This window comes from Alexandromys fortis, unplaced genomic scaffold (genome assembly GCF_014885135.2).
Source record: "Alexandromys fortis isolate MF-2015 unplaced genomic scaffold, M_Fortis_MF-2015_v1.1 scaffold_55, whole genome shotgun sequence".
Taxonomy (NCBI): Eukaryota; Metazoa; Chordata; class Mammalia; order Rodentia; family Cricetidae; genus Alexandromys; species Alexandromys fortis.
The window spans coordinates 7,211,806-7,233,998 of NW_026067936.1; the positions used below are offsets into that span (position 1 = coordinate 7,211,806).

Consider the following 22,193-nt stretch of genomic DNA (forward strand, 5'->3'; position numbering starts at 1 on the left):
AACATGTGCCCCCACTGGGCCAGTCCAGTCCTCAGGAAGTTTGTTCTCTGATGTTTTAGGGTAGCTGAGTGAAGAAAGTGGGGATGGGTGGTTGGGTGGATGGGGGTTGCCGGGTGTGAATCTGGAGACAAAGGCTGAAATTCTACTCTCTGAAGCCACCGCCTCTACTGCTCACCCTTCAACCCGAACTGAGTCGCTAAATCAGGATTCCTTTCCCTCTCTCAGACACAGAACATTTGTCTACATAAAAAGATATGATTGTTTAAATTATATATATATACATACATACATATATATGTATATATATACACATATATGTATGTATGTATGGTTCAGGCTATCTTTGAACTCTTAATTCCCTTGTCTGGATCCTCAGTCTTCACTTATACTAGGGTTATAGCCATGCCTGGCTAAGACTTGTTATTAATTGCATACTACTAGATGACAACATAGTACGCTAAAGCTTTTATTTAATAATTTGATCTCACTTGATCTCCCCCATGTGAGAGAGGGAGGCTCCAAACCTAGACCTTGATGGTTTCTGGGCTCCCGTTCTTTCCAGCATATCTATTCTTTGCTGAGCGCAGACAAGCACCAGGGAAAGTTCCACAATGTGAACCTTTAGAGTGGAGGGTTGACAAAGAAGCCTGGGCAAGAATGAATGGTCGCTACTGGACTTGGGATTTCTACACCACAGAGAAAGGAGGCCAGATTCTCTTTCCAGATCCACATTTTATTGCTTTGGTGACTATGAGCAGCAAAATGGTTCTGTGATCTTAAGCTGTGACTCAAAGATAAATGTCACAAGCATCTTCATGATTTGTTTGGACTCTGATAGAGAGAGGGCAAGGCAGGCTTCCCTAGGATATCTCAGGCTTGCTCAGATTTTACAATCCTCGTGCCTTAGCCCTCTAAGCTTAGCAATGACAAGCATGCACCATCAGAGTGGCAGACAGGGGTTTAGAAGAACACAAACCCTTGCCCAGTCATGGAACACCGACAGTGTGGTCTTATAGGCGTAAACATTTACAAGGTCCTGGAATGGTCATCTCTCAGAATCTGCTTGAGTATCTGGTGATTTTTTTTTTTTGGAAGGGGGGTGTTTGGTTTGTGATCAGGAGCAATGAGGCTTCCCTCTTAGATGCTGGTGCTGCTCCCTCCAGCATCACAGTATTGGCAGCACAGGGACTGATGCCATATCTGATAGGCATGGAGTTTGACGTGGTCAGAGGTGTTACTAGATCCACAAGTTGTAAAGAAATTACACAGTCGAGAAAAAATGCTGTCATTTTCAATATGGGTGACCTTAAAATCACCCACGTGAATAGACAGCTGAAGGTTTTACTTTAAAGCAAACAATGTGACAGATGCTCTTTTTAAATCAAAAAGGAAAACTAAGTACACTTCTGGAAACAGAAGTCTTGTATGGTACCATCAGAGTCCTTCCAGTTCCTCGCAACCAGTTATATCATGTCTACCCGTGAACTAGAACCATCCAGAATAGAGATCTCTGGCCACGGATGTTGCAAGGCTGCACTAGGTTATAATTCCCATGTACTTGTACAGGATGTCAACTTCATGTTTTAATGAGCTTAAACATTTGAAACTCTTGGGGGGGGCATGTAGTATAAAAGCCTTTCTGTGCAGCTTTCCAAACTTCGGGTCAGTGTAAATTCAATACTGAATGTAAAATTCTGCTTTACTGGACTGACCTAGTGACCCTTGTCCAGTGAAGAAGTTCTAGTTTGAGATCTTAGAAAAACAAGTAGGCAGGGAGAAGGGTGAGTGGAGTTGAAGGGTTACTAGCAGGGGTGGAGGAGGGGCCGTGGAGACAAAGCCAGACTGAGTGCAAAAGTTATGTGCGATACGTATGATGCTTATGAGTTTACTATAAAATATAATGTAGACCAGGAACCCCTATTTTTCAGAAGCTGGCTTTACTTTTTTGGTTTGGGTTGTCTTGTTTGCTTGTTTTCCTACAATTTAGGAAGCTTAATCCAAATTATCTACTTAAAAAAAATAACCCATAGACTACTCTTTTGTTTCTGGCTTTTAAAATGCCGTAAATTATATGGACTCTTCACATAGTCTCAAGTCTATATAAGTAACTCCTGTTCTGGACCACTGATGCTGACATTATCTATCATGCTTTGAATCCTGTGCTAGGCAGTCAACATGCACACTTAGGACAGTGTCCACGTGCTCAAAGGGTGCTTCGTCTTCTGCAGGGGCATTGCAGGTGATTACAAGCGTGAGGCAAAGATAGAAAACACTGAAAAAATGCACAGCTTGATAGGAGGGAGGAAGGAAAAACAACCGCCACCCAGGAAAGGCAGAGTTTCACCATGAGACCATTTCTACAGACGGAGACTTGTTTTACCCATAGGAAATAAGAGACTGCTTATCAGAAGGCTACACAGAGAGGGAAATTCTAGCAAAATGAACAGTTTACACAGGGGTGGGTATCGGCTTCTTAAGATGCAGGGATGACTGTGTCCACACTGATCTAGCACCAAGCATTAGACAATACTTGATAAAATAACAGACTTCCTCATCAATTCCATCTCAGTGCTAATAAACTAAAGGAAGAAATCTTCCCATGTTTCTCGAATGTAGTGTTCCTCTCTGTAATGCTTGCCAGTCTCCTTCTCATCAGAGAACAAGCATTGTGTTCTGAGGTTTCAGCAGATAATGGTATCTTGGTAGAAGTAGATAATGTTTCATTTTGCTTCTATTTATTTTTATAATTGATTTTAACTACAGAGTGCAGTTTTCTATTCATAGTACCCATACCATACAAAGTTTTATTTGAAATGACTTTATTTTAGTTAAAATGCAGTCAATCAAAAACAATATGCAAATAATAATACAAGAGGTACATGGCAATAATATGAAGTTGGTATGCCAATGACTGGGGTTTGATCACATGATGTGGTATACTTCCGGAACAGAAACTCACAAGGTTGGAATGAACAATGACGGTGGGAGACAAGCTAGAGCCATCTCATAGAATCAGACTTTGAGGGGCCTCTTAGATCAGGCTGAGGCGTTTAGCTCATGGGGAACCATGGTTTAGCCAGCAGTCTAGCCTGCTAAGAAGTTACAGTTAGGAGTCATCACTAGAATGTGAAGGATGGCCCACAGGAGCAGATGAAGCAGGTCAGTCGGGATGCTGGTGGCCCTGTGGCAGAGGATGGGAGCAAGAAATGAAGGACGAAGCAAGGTTATGGAGGAGGAAATGGAACCATCTGACAGTCACCTGTCACTCAGGTGATGTGGAAGGAGACATGTAGAATAGTGTTCTAGTGTGACTTGGTCTGCGGATGTCAGATGCTTCTACAAGATGGGGGGCTATTTCCCAACAGTAGTTGCTTCTTTGATAATTGATGTGGTTTTAACCTGAGCGAAACCCTGCATCTCCGTTTTAACACATTCACAGGAAGAAAGTGATTGCCTTACTCCTAATTCATGCCCATACATCCAAGTCCTCGAAGAATGAGCTCCCAAATGAGTGTTGGAGCTAGTGTCTTTTCATGTTGTGAGAAGTCTGTGGCCACGTAACAGAAACGCTGTGCCACCACCAGCCCTAAACCTTTCCCAAGGGCCTACCAAGGAAGTCATCTTAGTTCAAGAACATTACTTTAAATTCTCTTTAAATTCAATCATTTCCAGGTTTTTGATCAAGGTATGAAGGTTGTATAGTTTTATGACTTTAGAATTTTTAATGGACACATAATATTCACATGCCATTATGAGAGACTGGGAGTTTTGATATGTGTGTATGATCTGCAATGATTGCGCAACATAAGTAGTTTGTGTTTTGCAATCGGTGAAGGGAGACGCTGGGCAGAATAAAGAGGGGAGGCTGTGCAGGGATTCCTGTGTGAATGCAACAGGCCTTCTAGCCAGAAGGGCATAGTTAATGGAGACACAATGTGTGCAGAACCCTCCTCCTCATTCGCCCTGGGAGAGAGTGCTTAGGACCTATGGGTTTGGGTACCTTACAGCTACAGATGAATATCCCAAAGGAAGTTTCTTCCTAGAAAGGGATACAAAGCTCACTTAAGGCTCCACTCTTAAGGGATCACAGGAATCTGGATGACCACAGTAGTGAGGATTTCCACTGGCAGAAATCTAGTAACCTTCCAAGAGCCTCACTTTAGAAGGAAAGTCAGTGATGACCAATGCCTACTCAATTCATGATGTTAATGATCAGAGGCAAAAGTGTCTAATTAAAAGACTATATTTTTAAAAATGAGGAAATATTCCTTTGCATTGTTTTTGTGATAGACTAGAACTTACAGTTGTTCCCAATAAAAAGTGATTCATTTAAAGGGAAGATTATTCATGAACAATTGTATCAGACTCCATTGCTATTAACAATGCCTATTTGCAAGCGTGATGGTTAATATGAGCCTAAGTTACATCCTCTTCAGGATCAAGTTTTAAAAGACTAAAAGACTAAATTCTAATAGCTTAAGCCTATGAATTATCAACTGCATCATATAGATAAGAAATGATTCTCATTTTATGCATGGAGTAAAGAGTAAGACAAAACTTGAAGAATTATTGGATAGATAATGAGCATCCATAAAGATATGTGTTTTTTTTATTAATTTGAGACTTCCCTAGTTTTATCACCCTGGAGGCCTTGGCTGGGATTATACTTTTTCAAAGAAATAGACTTACATGTGAACATTATGCATAAAATTAAGGCATCTAGAGTTCAGATGGTCTGCAGGGTTAAGTGAGGTTTTTGATTGTCCCATTAGAAATTTACAATGGCGTGTGAAGGTGGCATTATGAAAACAATGCAAGGAGTCGTGTTTCATTAATTTCCTGTGAACGTAATCTGAGATTGCCACGAGCCATTGAAAGACTAATAAATAGACATGGATTGGCATGGGCCCTCAAGAGCCCACTACTCACAATGCGCAAAGATCTTAGCTTTTACAACTGCCACTTTAAATGCTATTTGGTGATAATGCTTCTCAACATATATTTGTTGCTGAAAAGGCATTTTCTTGCTGACATGGGGTTCGTGAAATGATTTTTCTGATCAGCTTGTGCAATGCAGTATACTTTATTTGAACTGAGAAACTGAGATCTCCAAACTTAAGGATCTGTTGGAGCGACAAATCTGAATAATCACTACATACTAGACATTTTTTAGTTTCTTACAATGACTCCTGTTTAAACCTCACAGAACCATAGTCTTTATAGCTAAGGAACATGGGAGGAGGAAGCTGCCCAAGTCCACAAAATTTCAGCGTTGGGCATTGTTCTGACCAGAAAAGCCCTCCTTTGGACTAGTATTTGCCACCTAGCAAATTGTGAATTCACTCCCACAGCTATACTTGGCATTTTCTTAGGGAGCTGAGGTTAGAAAAGATGTATAGGGTTGCTACATTAAGCACATTGGGTTCCAGGGTATCTGCAAACCAAAAGTAGGAAGATTTGTTTCTCAGAAATGAAAGCTGATTGACATATAACTCATATTATGTCAAGAGATATGGAAATAAAAAAGCTCATTTTGCTTAGGCTAGTGCCAGGGAAGGAACTGAGAGAAAAAAGGTATCTACAACATCTCTGCGACTCAGAAGACAGACTGCTCTGAGAGTGAGTTTTAACTTTCTGGGCTTAAATTTTCACCATTTTTTCTCTATAATGAAACAAATAAAAAAAGATACAGGGTATTTTAAGTCATAAACAGTGTAAAATATTAACATTTAATAATTTGATTCTTTATGAGTAAATTTATACATAAGACATTAAAGATATTCAATTCGTCAGCTTTGCTGGAACATAGGCTGGTGAGAAGCGATATCTTTTCCTCCTTAAATTTTTGTTCAAGTAAGTTCATTTGAAAGAGGACATTTAGAAGATTGTTGGGTTGAACCATCTTTACATTCTCTGTTTCTGATTTTTATTGTAAAAAGCCACCAATCATATTTTACAGTAATGAAACCCTTTTTTTTGTGGCTTTTAAATGAGGCTTTTAAGTTCAACCAGTTAAGAACCAATACTAACCAATAGAGAGGTACAAGAGTTGCAGAATGAGGGTGTCAGTAAGGCCTATAGATATATAAAGAGCATGCACTGCCCTATCTAACAACTATTTTCTAGGTTACACGATACAGCATCCTAAACCAACATAGAGATTTTCCCGTCATAAATATGAAGCTCTCAGCTGATAACAGATTAATCTTTTGGAATAAAAGTTTCCATAAATTGTTTCTTTAATTGATTATCAGTTTTGAGAGGGGAATTCAGAGAGAGAGAGAGAGAGAGAGAGAGAGAGAGAGAGAGAGAGAGAGAGAGAACACAACATGCTAAGATAACAGAAACACCTACTCTTTCCAGTATCTCTACTGTTTATATTTCAGCTCAGCTTGACTGATCTTGACCTTAAGCCTTGACCTTAAGCCCTTTGATGATTCACCAGTGGCGCAGAGAAGAGAAATTTCTGCAGATTTCTTGGAAAAACAGATGTCTTCCTAGTTTGCAGAACTGGCCTAGATTTGTCCCTCAAGAGTCAAACACAACTGGAGAATAACAGTAACTATCTAGACTCTAATTTGAATGGAATTGAGTTTTCAGGTTTCTACACAACCTTCCTTTGCAGCCTCTTCTACCTGAAATGGCATGGCCACTTAGGTAAACACGTCTATCTTAAGTCACTGATATTGTCACAGACAGCTTTTAGTGTGATCGAGGGGTTGGAAAATTTACAGCATAAGCTGAGGAAAGGGTCCCAGACTCTAACTTTAAAATATTCTTTTGTCTTTTGATTTGATGCCTGGCTTGAAAGCTGAATGACTAGCAGATAGGCAGATTCACTTTGTGGCTTCAGAACATTTGGTTTCCTGGACAACCAGACACTTGGGAATGATGTGAGTGGTGGTGCTCTTATGAGTGAACAGGAAATGTGTCTATGCATGGAGGTAAACTTGGATGGGAAATCTCAGGTTATGCTCAAACTCCAACGCAGGCAGATTTATTATACATCCTTTAAATGTTCTCTATCTATCTGAGATAATGAGTAGAAGGGTTGAAATATATAAAAATTACACACAAAATATCTATTTGTTAAAATATGGCTTCATAAGGTTAATCTTAATAAAAAAGCACTATTTCCAGTCTACGATGAGTCCTAGAATGTGAGGAATATTTCGTGCATAGGCCCCTCCCTGAGCAGTACTTTGGACATCAGTTTATTTCATTGATAGAACGAGGAGAGTAAAGTCATTGCTCCTTAGCCTTCTTATAAAATGGTGCACACGATGGGAAGTAAATTTAAAGACATTATAGGGAAGATTAGCATAGATGTTTTTGAGGCTACTGTGGCCATTGAACCATTGAACCATAATAGGTTTTGCTCTCCTTTATGTTTGCATAGGATTGTCACATAAAGTCACTGCCGCTAATGAGAATAAGTTTCATGATGTCACTGCAGCACGTATCGACAAGCAGGATCCAGAAAGGTATGCAATGCTTCCCTCTGATGTCTTTGTAAATGGAGGTTTGGTGGCTATGGAATGGAGCATCCTATTGCTTGACTATGTGTCTCCTACAGCAAGGAATGAAGTGTGAAACAGAGTTGGGAGGCAGGTGACTCAAGGACGGGCAATGCAGCAAAATCAACAGAGACAGGATGGTCATGGGGTCCACGAAGCACAGTCCTAGGTAGCACAGCTGTCATGGCTAGATGCTAAGTCTGCTCTAACAGACTGCAATGTTTTTCTGCTGAGCAACACGCTCATGTCTCCATAGAGTAGCATTTTTATTGCAGTATGACTTTCTTGGGAAGTGAACAAAACTTTAAATAAATCACAATTACTTATTGCTTAGTATTTGAGATAATAAATTCTTTAGTTTATCAGTACCTCATGGCCTTCAAATGTGCGTTCTTCAAATAGTTTCAGTTACATATATATTCTTTCTCCTGAACAATAAATTATTCTTTAAAAATGAAAAAGAAAAAGTACATAATTTTAAAGCAAAGAAAAAACATATATTTTAAACATTTATCTTAAACTTATATGAAAACAATTCTCTATGTTAGATGCTTAAATATAAATAATAAAGGACATTATGTTATTTACAATGTTATACAGTATGAGAGTAAAACCTAACATTAACTCATAGAGACAGTATATGACTTAAGAAAACATCCAAGTACTATACAATATGTATTTACAAAAGAATATATAATAGAAATTGTGATTTGTGGCCATTTCATGTTGTCTGCATTTCTCCATAGTGTGTCATGGATCTTAGTGGACAGAAATTCCTGTAGCTGCTGGAAGGCAGCCAGGACTGAAAGGGAAGGTCAGATCTTCCTTATTCACTGATAGGAGCCATCTACCTTCAATCTCCAGCCAGAAGAGGAATCGATACAGAGAAAGTTACCCTGGATAGACTCCATCTATATGGACAGTCACACAGAAACAAGAAAGAGATGGCATATTGCTGCTCTGGATACATTCTCTCTTAAACAGAGGCCTGCTTTGTAGAAAGCTGCAGAAGGCTGTCCACTAGGCACTCTTGAGGGCAGGGGGAGAAAAGGAGCAAAAAGCAGGACAGAAAACAAATCTTGAGTAAGTACAAAAGGAATTTGGTGTCTACTATACCCTGCTATATACCTCTCAGTGGTTTGGAGTTCAGGCCCAAGAAATAAATTTTCTGTTAAATTCTGAGTAGTTTGAACTCCCTTAAAATGCAAGGCATCTTCACGCATACTAGGAACACAGGCATGCATTCCTTTGCATTGCTACGGTTCTGCCTGGGTTCATAAACAGGATGGTTGAGAGAGACCTGGCAGTGAAGCATTGTAGAGACATCCCTAGAAACATAAAAGCAAGGGGCTGCCATAGGTAGCCCTGAGCGGCCAAGTGGCTGCTCTAATCAAAGAAGCTTTGCTCTCTTGGGGAAAAGGCTTTCCAACTAATAAGACAAATGTGTTTGCCAGGTAAAGCACAGAAGAAAAAAAAAATCACGTATACTTGCAATTTGCAAATTTGTAGAGCTTCTTGTGCTAGTAAAACGCTGTTCCTTGTTTTCATCGGGAGAGTCTATCTTTTTAGAAGGGCCTTTCTCAATACCCTAGTGACCAACCAATTGGGAACTGAATTTCTAAGACTTTTAAAAGAACAATAAAGAAATTTCTTTATCAAATGATCAATGAGTGAAGGCCTTCAACGTCAATGTTAAGTAGAGAGACTATCTTCAAGCCTGCTGACTTGTCCTCCCTATGGAGAGTTGACCATCTGCAGCACTGGGAAGTCAGTGCAGGCTTTTCCCAGCAGGCATTCCTCTGTCTGGGCTAACAAAGGAAAAGGACAACACTGAGCACAGAGAAGCTGTCATGCGAACAATGGCAGGAAATGAGAGACATCAAATTCTAAGAGTAACAGACAAGTTTCTCTTCAAAACATGGAGGAGTGTAATACATGGACTTGTGGTCAGCCTGCAGTGTTCTTCTGAGCCCTACTTGTGTATGATTAGTTCCCTTGACTTGTAACAAAGATCTGGTAAAGAAAATAGATTCAGTTCAACTGGGAACTAGGATCAATAATTGTCTTTGACTTTGTCAATCCCCTGTTCAACTATTTCCCATATGTGGCTCCTAGAAACTTACTTAGAAACCCAATGAGCACCAGTTCAGACTGACAGATAATAGGGAGGTAATATAAAAGGTTCTGAATGATTGATTATTCTCCACCTCCCCACCTTTTTTCCTTTATTAACATTTGTTCATATGCCAATATCTCTAAGCATTCATTGGCTTTACAATCATAAGAGAACATAATGAGTTAAAACCAATCCGAGCCCTGTTTTGAGACAGTATGAGAAAAAAAAAACTTATAGAGGACAAATGGGAGATACAGGCTATCTATGGAGAGAGATCATCAATCCACAAGTGGGGATCACTTCTCCAAGAAAAGGTGCAATCTTTCCAACACTATTGACATTCCCTAGTGAGGCATCACTGTGGAAAGTTCTTGCTAATCACAAATCACATGCACATCGGCTATTCCTGGCAAAACATATTCATGCATAGTTATGACTCAATCAAGACCATGTTGAACATGAGAGACACATGATGGGGAGAAAGGAGTGGCCAACCAAACTTTAAGATGTCAACTGGGTCACACAGCGGCTTTCCCCTTGTGACTTCTACACATTCACTCCTTCTAAACACTCTACAAGTGGGGCATTTCCCTGCAATGGGCCAAGTCACCGAGATGTACCGCTGGCACATTGCACTCTACAAGTGGTTTGGACAGGATGGCTGAGTGTACTCTTGGGGCTGAGGCTTCATGATATGATGTGCCCCTTCTGGAGCCAAGAAGAGGGTTCAACCAGTCAGTTAAAAAAAATATGTCAGAAAGGATTGCACCTTTAGCAGCCATGGTTGGTTGGTCAACAGATGAGCTGCTGGATCATTCCCCCTCCACCCAGAGAGAAAGTGAAACTGAGTCCTTTTAAGTTGCTAGATTTATCCTGATAGCAAGCCAGAACCCGCTTTCTAAGCTGGACTTGAAGCTGTTCTTCTTTGTCAAGAACAACAACAACCAAAACGTTAAAATTAAAGTCAATGGTAGTTCCTTTGAGCAAGAACAAGCTGTCTTCTGATTAATAATATAGTTTGTTTTTAAAAATCACAGTATTACTTTCTTCCTAATATTTAACATTACTTAATGCAGTTTCCTGCTATATGTAATAGTAGCATGCTGTTGGGTCTACTATTATCTCAGAGCCCAGTGAAGCAAACCTTTGGCTGACAGAGTAGAGAGAACTCATTTCATATTCGGAAAGCAAAGACTTCATACAAAATAGAAGAGTATTTGGGCGGATGTGCCATTTCAAGACAGTACCGGTTGGGAGCTACTGGAAGCAAACAGAGGGACAGCTGCTAGCCTTGCAAATCATACATCCAGTCAACATCATAATGCTATGCACAAGAAGCCAGCAGCAACTGAATATATGGGAGGTTTGGCTGAAATACTGTGAAAAAGCAACCACCGTAACTGTATAAAACTTGCTCTCGACATAACATAACATAAAGGCACCATTGATATCTTTCTCGTTTTTTTGAAATACTGTAAAAAATTGCTACATATGGCACATAACACATTTTTCCATACATATATTTAATTTATAAAAGTTTTTTTTCCTGTTTTCTATTTGCAGAACTGCTAAAATAAAATAAATTGTTTAATTTAAGGTGAAATACTTTATTATATAAAATAAAGTTTTACAGGTGAATCTATGTGTTTATTTAGGTTTATACAGCGATAGGGTCTTGGTTAGCGATTACACTAGACAGCCTGGCCTGTAATTCTTCCTGCGTGGAGAAGCGGCCTGCTGGGTTAGTCCTGCTATCAGCCAGACGGAAGGCAGGGGCCGCCTCAAGACTGGCTGCCAGGGGGTTCTGTATGCCCAGGAATGGTGTATCTTCACCTATTCTTTCATCTTCTGTTTCACTTTCTGAGTTACTGCTCACAGAACTTGTGTTGTTGTCCATTTCCAACCGATTGGCAATGTGGCCATTGGGCTTGGTTCTTTTGGCCCGCCGGCTGTTGGTGAGTTTCTTAACAGGCTCTTGAACTGGCTCATACTCCTGGGTCGTCTCGTATTCCTCATCCTCCACTATCCTCAGTGGGCTAGGGGGGAGACTGGTACTCTGATGGGCAGGGTTGTGATGAAAGGAGTTGAGTTGCTGGGGGTGACGATCACACTTCTTCTCCCGGAGCCTTGGCGGTGTCACGAGAAGCAGGGGTCTCTCTTCTTCCACAAAGGGGCTGACTGCCATGGAGGGCATGGACACCGTCATGCTGGACACGGGTGGAGACATTTCCGAAGGGGGTGATTTAGGGGAGCTTGGCGTGTGGAAATCTACAGGTGACATACGAGCCGGGGTGGTCATGGCTGATACATACCTGTGTGAGCACAGAATACCCCACGTGAGCGTAGTGGAAAGAAGACGCATAGAGCAGGGAGGGGCGGGGGACAGAGTTCATCATGGGTTATAGTCAGAGAACAGTCATCATCGAATACTTTAAGTTTTACACTAGAAGTTCGGCACCCTTGGATCCTATCATTATACAGCCAAGAGTTTCCTTACAGGAATCATGCAAAGATCAGCTCATTAAAGCTTTGAGAGTTTAGTCTCATCATGAATTCAAATAAAGGTACGTGAGCCAAGAAAAGAAGGCTCCCAAGAACCTCTCAGCTTCAAAAGACCAAGGCTTGGGGGACTTAGAAGGGAAAGAAGTATTCTTAAATACTATACCTTCCTAAAGGCCAAGGGGTCTTAGAGAATGAAGCCCAAATGGGGAATGGAAGAGGATCTAAGATGAGTTGCTGACAGCTGGATCTGCATGCATTTGGATCTGTAAGCCTTGTTTCTCCTTAGCTCAGCTATAAGGTTATGTCTTATGAAAAAAAAAGAGCATAGTAACTTAAAGATTTATTCCTGATAACAGCGTAGTACATTTGTGTGCCATTCAGTTGAAATTTTCATGAAATGTTACTAGTTCACATTCAAATTTGCAACTCTCCGTTTCAGGGTGCAATACATTCAAGGCAAGGCTGATCGGGAACCATAATTTGGTTTCATATTCCCACAGTGGCCAATCTCCCATCTATTGCTCTTCCAAATCCCACCATTGCATCAGCCTTTGGTTTCCTTCTGAGAACACTTGTCAAAGAAACTCCGAAGTGCCTAGCAAGCATTTGTGTAAACACAAGGGTTGGGTATACCATGGTATCTTATGCCATGTTTGTGAAGGTCACCATTTCAGTCCAGATACTGTGCTCCTGTTTTGAAGCGCTGTGCCATCCCAAGGCCTGCCCTTTTGGGCTGTGTCTGAGTCATTTTCCTCGGCTTTTGATGATGATGCTACTAGCACACAACAACACAGTCTAATTTGATGTGACCTGTGATGACACAGGAGACTGGAGCTCTCTGAACTCCAGCTAATGGAAAAGAAGACTATTAACGCTCCCACTTGTCCATGACTCATGGCGATAAATAAGTGAGACCCAGCTGTATTTAAAACTAGAAAAAGTGTCTCAGAATTTGAAACATTTGGAGCCCAAGTGTGCAGAAATTTTTTTGAGGGTACTTAAATTAGACCCTCCGAGAAATGCTTGTCGCAGCTCAGACAACACATACAAGTGACTCATCTTTTTGTCTCCCATGATCTTTTACTTCTAGACAGTTCCACAATTCTAGGTAGTATCTGGGTGATGCACGGATGCCTACTTTAGCAGACAGAACCTCCAAAGATAAGCCAGGGCAATGAAGAGAACCTTCACCCTACTCCCTGTGCGTGTTCCAAGAAGGCTTAACAGGAATGGAGAGACTTCAATATGCAAAAATATAATTACAGAAGATAAATGCTCTAAGCCAGGTTTTGACCACACTCTTCTACAGATGTGTTATACAGAGAATACTAACTCTATAAATTATATCATTTCTGATACTGCTTTAGGTAGTTAATAGGTTCTTTGACCTGAAAGTTCCCAATGGGTGGTTCACTGTACTTTCAGGTCCTTAAAATGAAAAATTCTTTGAAACCATCTCTACCCATGTCATTGAAAAATACAAATGTATTTGGCATTATAATGACCTTTTAGTCAATGGGAAAAGACCAGACTGTGATAACAAGAAAATAAACCAATTAGACTGGAAAATCCGCAAGTAACAGCTTGCAGATGGGCTAAAATGTCAGTTAGCCATGACTTTCTTCTCGCATAGGTGAAAATGGATAAGGTGAACATCCAAGTTCAACATCCCTACTTAGTACCTCCTCTGTTTATTTTTTTTCCATTCTTTAGTTTGCCTTTGTTGTTACTTCTCCAACCCAAACTACATCTCCCACCCAAGGAAAGGCAAACATTCTGGAATGAAGAGTAACATCAGAGGTGATATGTGCTTTGGAAATCACCTATAATAGCTGTCAGGCTAATCACACAAGACATTTATTCATCCCATAACTTCTTGGAATTTCATGAACGGGACACGATATGGTGTACACACAAGGTGGTGTCCCCCATGACCATTAGCAAAGACTATAGCCCTTGACTTGATCTAACTGAGGCCAGAGGTAGGGCAATTAGTGTATGAGAACATAAGGCCAGATCAGCCAAGGCGGTAGAATATAGACAATAGGACAATTGGAATTAGATGGGGGTACTTAAATGTTACACCTGAAGAAAGTACGACCCTGAGTGAGTCTGAGCCTAGGGTCAGGTCTGAGAACTCCATGTTGACTGTACGGTCCACACCCCACTACTCTCACTCTTTAAGAGTCTGCTGCCTTTCAGCCATTTGGGATGATGGGAGAAGCTCAGGAGAAAGGAGCTCAGCCAAATAAAAGGATGACTTCACCAACTAGAAGCATCAGGGAAACTGATGACACCCCTTCTATGAGGATGAATTTCTTTAGGTGAGACCGCAGGTACTCATGGGATTCTCCTACTGAATGAGGTTCTCCTCCACGACAGCTTTGCCCTTCGGTTTTACCTTTCGCTATGAGGAGAGTCTCGGTACGAGTCAGGGGTTTCTCTGGCATGCCTGAGGAAGCTGTTACATTCGCGAGGGCCTCCCAGACCATGAAGACGTCCTCGTGGGCCCCCAGCTGGGCTGCTGTGCCTACTGTTTTCTATTGATGACATCATGATTACAGAGTGGCTTTCTGAAATGATGCTTTCTGTGTGCCCGTTACTCCAGCTGGGTAGAAGGGAAACGTAAGAGGCAGTGAGACAGACTGGTTTAATTACATGCAAAAAAAAAAAAAAAAGGCAAAGAAGAAAAGTGATTCTGGTAAATATGGATACACCAGTAGCCCAGAATTGTTACCAAGATTTCTTTGTTGTAAAGAGAACCTTGATTTGGGTTGGACTTGTAAACACAGTGTATTCATTTCTTTATCCATCCCATAAATATTTAGCAAATGCCACCATGTACTAAGTATTATTGCAGTTTCACTGTGCTTGGGTGGCTTGGGCTAAACAAAGGGATTATTATGTGCTTAACAGCTGGAATCCTGGTGCTGTGCCCCATAGAGTGGGTGCCGCCAGCGCAAGACCACAGGAGCATCAGAAAACTGAGCTGTCAGCTATGTAGGCATTTCCGGGGCACTGCCAGGGCAGTCTAAGCTTTAGAAACAAACCTCTAAGTATCGCACAGAATCTAGACAACTTTTTCCCCCATACTGGGCAGCAATAGCAGAGTACAAGACATGGCAATTTCTAGACTGAGGAGCAGCAAGCCTGCAAGGTAATAATTACTAAGCCCATTTATTGTTTTTAATGGAAATATTAGGCCTAGACTTAACTTGGTAAGAGCAGTTTAGGCCCCAAATCTATGAATGCTCAAACTCAGTACATTTTCCTGCTTCTGTCTCTTTTGCCTTTTCTTAGGAATTGAAAATAAAGGGTAAGAAACAAAAGAAACCATTCTTAGGAAAATTTCTTCCCTCTGAGATTTTTTTTTTTTTGCCCCCTCATACCTGTGACTAGGAGTCTGGGTGACAGTCGTGGAGTGATGAGCTGTGGAAGTGTAATGGCTGGTGGAAAAGGATGTCTCGGCTTCTCTCTCAACAATATGCTCACTGGAGATGACGTTTTTAGACACGTATTGCTAGAAAAACAAAGAGACACAACTTGAAAATTCATGCACTAATCCAGGTACAAATCGGTTCTCATGTGTATATGTCACATAGATCTCAGCCAGCCAGATGGCAAATCCTTTTCTGGCCTCTCTGGCTTTGAGGTTAGATACATGGGGTCAATAAATTCCTTTCCAAATGTTTGCACAAGAAATCTCAACTTCATTTCTCTCATTTCCAACTGATAACAGAAATATCACAAATATTCGCTCAAGTATTATTTTTGTCCACATTTATCCAGGTCAGGAAGACTGATATATGAGGGAAACAAAAATGTAATATAGTCTGACTTATTTCAATTCATGCCACTAGAAAAAGATGTGAATTTTAATATTTTAGATCTTCCTCTTTGAATTTCATAGGCCTATGCTAGCCCTACTGATATCACTGAAGATGTTAACTTGCTGAGCGATATTTGAGAGACTTATAATATTTTTAAGGTCTGAACAAATTGCATGCCCAGTGCTATATCTCTGGTGAATCTCTTTTATTTTCATCAGCAGAGCACAGTAGCTGTTACTGCCAGCTAACAGTGACATGCAATGTTGGAAAAGTTTCTTGTAAGTTGTTGTAAGTGCTCTCTGTATTTCTAAAACTCTGAATGAAATCAAGTAAACCACAAGAAAAGGACCAGAAAGAGGTATTTAATAAAAGGGGTACTTTAGAGTCTGCTGAGATTGTGTAGTCTGAAGAACCTGATATTCACATGGGGGATTTTACAGGCTGGCTCTTTCTGTTTATAGAAACACTTTTCCTTCCGGAACTTCCTGGGGACAATTTTCCTAGGGACAACTGCTTATCATGAAGACTACACCATAAGCTGCTACCATGTTAGTGCCCATTCTACTCTTGCCCTCTGGGGGCACCTTCCACCCAGTGGCTCTAATGAAGACACTATCTAGCAATTACTAAGTACTCACTAAGTGTGCTGGGTTAAGTGTTTCAGGCAGATTATTTTAGTAAAGTTGGTATTATTTTTAGCCCTGCTATAATGAAGAAATAAGGTTGAAATGGGGTTATTTGTGCTATAATTGCAATCCAAACAGTCACGGTCCTGTTGCTGTTATATATTATGTTATATATCAATCTATGTCAAATTATATATATATATTACATTATATATATTAAATATTACAGTTTTACTGTTAGTGAGTGCATTTTTTGACCTTGAAGAGCATTCTAATGAACCCCATCATTGGGAGGGAAACAAAAGTTTCCTATTGGCCCTTGGTTCCAATATTTTCCCCAAAGTCTGAATTATGAGACTTGGGGGAAGTAACCACCAGCTTGTAGTAACCCCCAGCTCCAGACTTAAGTCTATGACCCATCTTCTCCACCTAAGATATACCTTCTCTAATAGGACAGAAAGCGATATTACAAATTTCAAGCTTTGTCTATTAAGAAAACCACTCATTCCAAGGGAGGAATGGGGGACTACAGATTCCAGGGAAGGAATGGGGGACTACAACTTCCAGGGGGAGAATGGGGAACTACACTTTCCAGGGAAGGAATGGGGGACTACACATTCCAGGAGAGGAATGGAGATTACACATTTCAGGGGAGAATGGGGGACTACACATTCCAGGGGGAGAATGGGAAACTACACATTCCAGGGGAGGAATGAGGGTTGGAACATGAATAACAATGCTTCAGAATTCAGGACATCTGGCAAGAACTCCGGTCCAGATCTCTTAATGTGGAAGACCTCAATGGGGATATGCAAATGGTCTCAAGGACCAGCCTAGAATCCAGTCACATTTAGAACTAAGTACATGGCACAATGAAACCACAATACCCAAATGATTAGGATGAATTTCACCGGGAGGGTATGACATCACACAGATGGAGCCAGGGAATAAGGAAGTAACCTTCTCCTAGCTTTGCTCCTTAAAGAATACTTAGGAAATTTCCCCCCTTTTCATACCCCAATCTTCCTTTGGAAATTGGAATCAGAAAATCACATGTACCATGAAAGGCACCTTTTAGAAATACTTCAAAGCCCTTTGCTTGGTTTGCTATAAACCAGTGGTATAATAGAGTAGCCTTCATTTCTAAATGATTAAAAAATAAATATTCTTTATGACCCTGGTTTTATTATTTATTTTGTTTTTCCTTCTTTCTACGGCCTCTTTTCAGAACACACCAAGTATTACCCCGAAGTCTTAATGACACCATATAAAAGGAAAATGTGCTAATATAATAACTAAATCCATTTTCAAATAGCTTTCATTATTTTTTTTCCTGGCAAAACTGCGGGTTTCTGGAAGTCATTGTGATAAGTGACAGCAAGCAGATAATGGCCTAAGATTACAAAAACCAACTTCAGTGTGCCTGAATGGCAAATGAATGCTTGGCTTCCCCAGTGCTCGGTCAACATACATTCACCAGCTGCACGTTCTCTGGTGGTGGGTTCGGATGGTGAGGCCCGTTGGCTATGTTCACCATGTTGTTCCGTTCAGACCGAAGGCTCTGCCGAAGCCGATCATGAAGCTTTTGCCGCTGTTTCCTGGATATGAAAAAAAAAGGAGCACGTTCGTTCCTATTACATTGTATTTCTGTTTGTTTCACTACAGCCAAATCTTTAGTCTACTAACACTAATGAGCAGTTTGAGGCAGTCAGTTGGTGGTGATAAAGGGGGTAGAAAATTATACATCACTCTGTCTCAGAATGAAGAATATCTCACATCCTTAGAGAGCTGGTTTTAATAGTGAGATGGACTTCTCATAGAAATGTTATACATAGCTCTTGTACTGAGGGAGAATAAAAAAGGAGGAAAAACAGAAGTGTTGATATTTGGCTAAATTCTCAATGTTCTTGGTGCATCTTTATTTACATTATATATTGGTCTTACATATTTTTAACTATGGAACTGATAAGACTGGTTTCATTCATAAATTTTCCTATTTGATTTACTAAGAAAATTAACTTATCCTTCTTTTTTATTTGTACATCTTACACAGTGAGTGTGTGAGCACATATCACCCACATGTAAGTGGAATTCTGGGTATATTTTGGCATCATATTTTGGAGCATTTGTAAAAAGACTTTAAAAGCACTTGCAATGCTTCTTGTAGAAGAGGTGGTAAACATTCAAATTTGAATCTAATAATACCTATGATGCCAATTCCATAAGAGCTTATATTTATCAGTCAGTTCTCACAGCATTCTAACCATAGAATACTGTGTAAACACAATTCATGCTATAGCTTCTGTGGCTAAAATGCATGTGACCACTGTTCTGTAATACAACATTCGGAACAAGACATTACTATGACTAGTTTGGGCCAGAAAATATTATGTCATCAGGCAAAACAGAAGCCACACTCTGAGTATTACATTTGGACTTGAAAAAATCCTCAGTGGAGAGAAAAGTTCAGGGATCTCACTGGTAGGCCAACGCATGCTAACAGGGACACCTGTAGAAGGCCTGGCATAGTGACTCCATTATCGTTAAGGTTTTCTCTTTAACTTTCTTTCCAAGCAAATTTGGCTTAGCCTTCCACAAAAACTTCTTTATACACGGCCCGTTTATAGAGCATTTATGTTGGAAAATCATAGAATTAAAACATACTCATTTTAACTCTCAACACCGCCCGCCCCCCAAAAGAAACTAACAACGAAAACCTCCCAAACACCTGTATCTTGAATACTATGAAATGCTCTCTTTATTTCTTAAGTTTCTGGACTTATCCTCAATCTTGGGCATTAATGCTCTCAGTAGGTTGTGCCTGTGTGGAACTCTGACGCATAAGCCTGTTCCTCTAAGCCTTTGTCCATTCACAGAGCCCTGACCACTGAGAAATTTGCTTAGTTGCACACAAACAGGCAAAGGTGCATGGGTGGGGAGCATAAGGATGTTAAGTCCCTGTGCTCCTTTGCTCCCCAAGCCTTGAGCATGGGCTCTGGGACTGCAGAGCCCCTGCCTGCCTAACCTACTTCTGCACCAAGGGGAGTGGATGAGCCGAGGGGAAGGTTTACTTGGTTTTGCAGTAGGCCACCACACACATGATGCCGACCACCAGCAGGGCGATACAGATGCCGGTGATTGTCAACACTCTCTTCTGGTAGAGTTCCTCCGCTTCTGGAAAGGGGTGAGAGCACATGTCACCAAGGTCATTTGCCATTGCCAGGATTTATGACAACTGAACAGTTGGCATGCTTAACTACATTATCCATGTCCCCCAGACAATGAACATTGACAATTCTTTAGGTTTACATACATGTCTAAGGGACAACGTATTCTATGCTGTACTCTGAGCATAAATAATAAGCTAGCTAGGGCCATTGAAAGTAAAAATGTTATGTTTTATGATTTGTCTAATTTCAAGCTATAATTATATATATATGATATTAAACTGGAAAATCATAGACATTAATTACAAAAGAATTTATTAAACCTTTATCAATGTTATTATTTTTATTAACTATCTTACAAAACATCTCTTGCAAAGACAACAGGAATCAATATTGATAAAGAGAGCTAAGACGGGCATCAGGGAGATGGTCCATTTTTCCTTCCTCTATTGACCACCCTCCATGCCAATTCTCTTTCCACTTCCCTCATGTTTTAGGTCATCATTTCACATCCAGTGGTCTTTACAGAGAGACATTTCCACAGCGAACAAAATTTAATTCCAAGGTATTTGCAAACATGAACTTGGCTTGTAGTTAGTAAGTTAAGGCAACAGTGCCACGATGTAGAGTAAATGAAGCAGAAGAAACAGTACACCGTGGGGGATCAGGACTCGGGCCAGATAAAGCCCAACCTGATGGGTAGGGCACTCTTGGGCCACAGAAAAAGTTTGCTCTCTGGAGGAAAATGGTTATAAATGTCTTAGCTGAAGTTAGAAACTCAATTTGGATTCAGAAGTCCATCATTAACACAAATGATATGTACTTTGGACTAGATTGCACATCTCCACATTAGACAATTCTAAGGAAACGGTGGTGCTCTCAAGAGATCTGAACTCAAGGTACCATTCTACTCCAGATGCAGTCAGTCTGTAATTGGCTGAAACTTTTCTAGGTGAAAATCAGGGCCTTTGTAGGATGACTTGGTTTTGTACAAAGGTGAGTCAGGGTGTTAACAAAATTTGTAGACTTACTGGAGATACTGGCTGCTTAACAGCCAAGCTTTCAATAATCTAATTATTTTTATTGGAAGATCTTGACACATTCACCCAGCATGCATTATAAATGGTTTGTCTGCCATTAAAATTAATAAGCTGGGCCAGAACTGGAGAACATGGCACAAATAGAATGGTCTTATCTGGGTACCAACAAGAAAGGCACAAAGATTATTTCCATCATAGTTTTTTTTTTTTCAGTCTCAGAAGCTATACCTTTCTCTGCATCGAGAAAGGGCAGGCCACAGGAAGTTTTCTTTAAAAATAAATAAGTGAATTTAAATTTCTATCCAATTAGTGGATCTTATCATAAAAGAAAATGTTTCCTACAAGCCGAGTCCATGATAATCAAGTCCCAGTTAACAGGTCAAGAACATTGTCAAATCAAATTAATAAGAGTTCTGATTATTAAGAGGAGAACAGAAGTCAGTGAGTAAAAGACGACAATACTGAAGAGATTATACAAAAACAAACAGAAAGGGTTGGAGGTGGAGAGGAAAAACAAATCAAGAGGACAGACAGACTGAAAGAATGACAAAGAGCAAGAAAGTCCAGTATAAGGGAAAAACAAGGTTAAAAGTTAGGGAGCCATCTGGAGACCCTGGCACAGCATGCCTGATATTAAGGGAGAAAAAATAAATAAAGAAATGAAAACCAGACAGAGGAGATGCTTAGGGGGAGGGGGAGGAAAAGGTGGGTACAGAGTGGGAAGGGGTGTCCCATACAGCATAACTCCTAAACTGGGCTGGCCGTGACATGGAAGCCATGATTAAAAAGCGAAGCAGTTGGTGCATTGCGGTGCCAAAGTATGCAGGAGACATACAGGTGGTGTCGTGACACTAAAGTGTTGGTGTGTGCACTGTAGGGGTCTAACAATGACATGACGGGAGGGCTTATGTGTTAACTCCCCCTGTTACCCCCAGACAAAGGCAGGGGATTGGCTTTTATGAGGTGTTCTCTGTAGTTTCCCTCCCTGGCATCCACAGTTTTTAGAGTGTCTGTCTAAGAAGCATAATCTCATTTCATTGTTCTTCCTTCACACAGCATAAGCTTGTTAGGAAATGGAGCACTAATGTTGGCATCAAGAAATGGCAAGCCCTACATCCCATGTTTTGTCTAATGTACTTTTTTTTTTTTTTTAAAGCTGGTGAGCTTTGGCAAGGGTACAGAGGTAGGACACTTGCCTGGAATATGGGAGATCCTGGGTTTGGTTTCACAAATGGATGAGGGGAGAAGGAAGGGTAAAAACCAAGCCTTTGGTTGCTGCTTTTCAATGACTCCCTATACTTTGAAACAGCTAGGAAATGGTTTCTGCAAACTTCAAAAATATCGGAACATACAGAAAGACTAAAATGAGCATTGGGGGTATCATGGGTTGTCCCC

General features: G+C 40.5%; 1 protein-coding gene across 10 annotated transcripts in view; it reads right to left on the bottom strand.

Annotated features, from left to right (window-relative positions):
- Nucleotides 1–2,843: 2,843 nt before the first annotated feature.
- The window catches only part of Nrg1 (neuregulin 1), a 961,794-nt gene continuing 942,444 nt past the window's right edge, over nucleotides 2,844–22,193 (bottom strand). For 9 of the 10 annotated variants that reach the window (XM_050146818.1, XM_050146822.1, XM_050146821.1 and 6 more), the window contains 5 exons: nucleotides 19,663–19,765; nucleotides 18,063–18,189; nucleotides 15,525–15,655; nucleotides 14,537–14,743; nucleotides 2,844–11,945 (listed from right to left, as the gene is read on the bottom strand). In XM_050146818.1, coding sequence (XP_050002775.1) covers nucleotides 11,291–11,945; nucleotides 14,537–14,743; nucleotides 15,525–15,655; nucleotides 18,063–18,189; nucleotides 19,663–19,765 — 1,223 coding nt within the window. In that variant the 3' untranslated portion in view covers nucleotides 2,844–11,290. Of the gene's footprint in view, nucleotides 11,946–12,298; nucleotides 12,441–14,536; nucleotides 14,744–15,524; nucleotides 15,656–18,062; nucleotides 18,190–19,662; nucleotides 19,766–22,193 lie in introns of all 10 variants that reach the window. The other variant, XM_050146824.1, reaches the window with a different exon arrangement.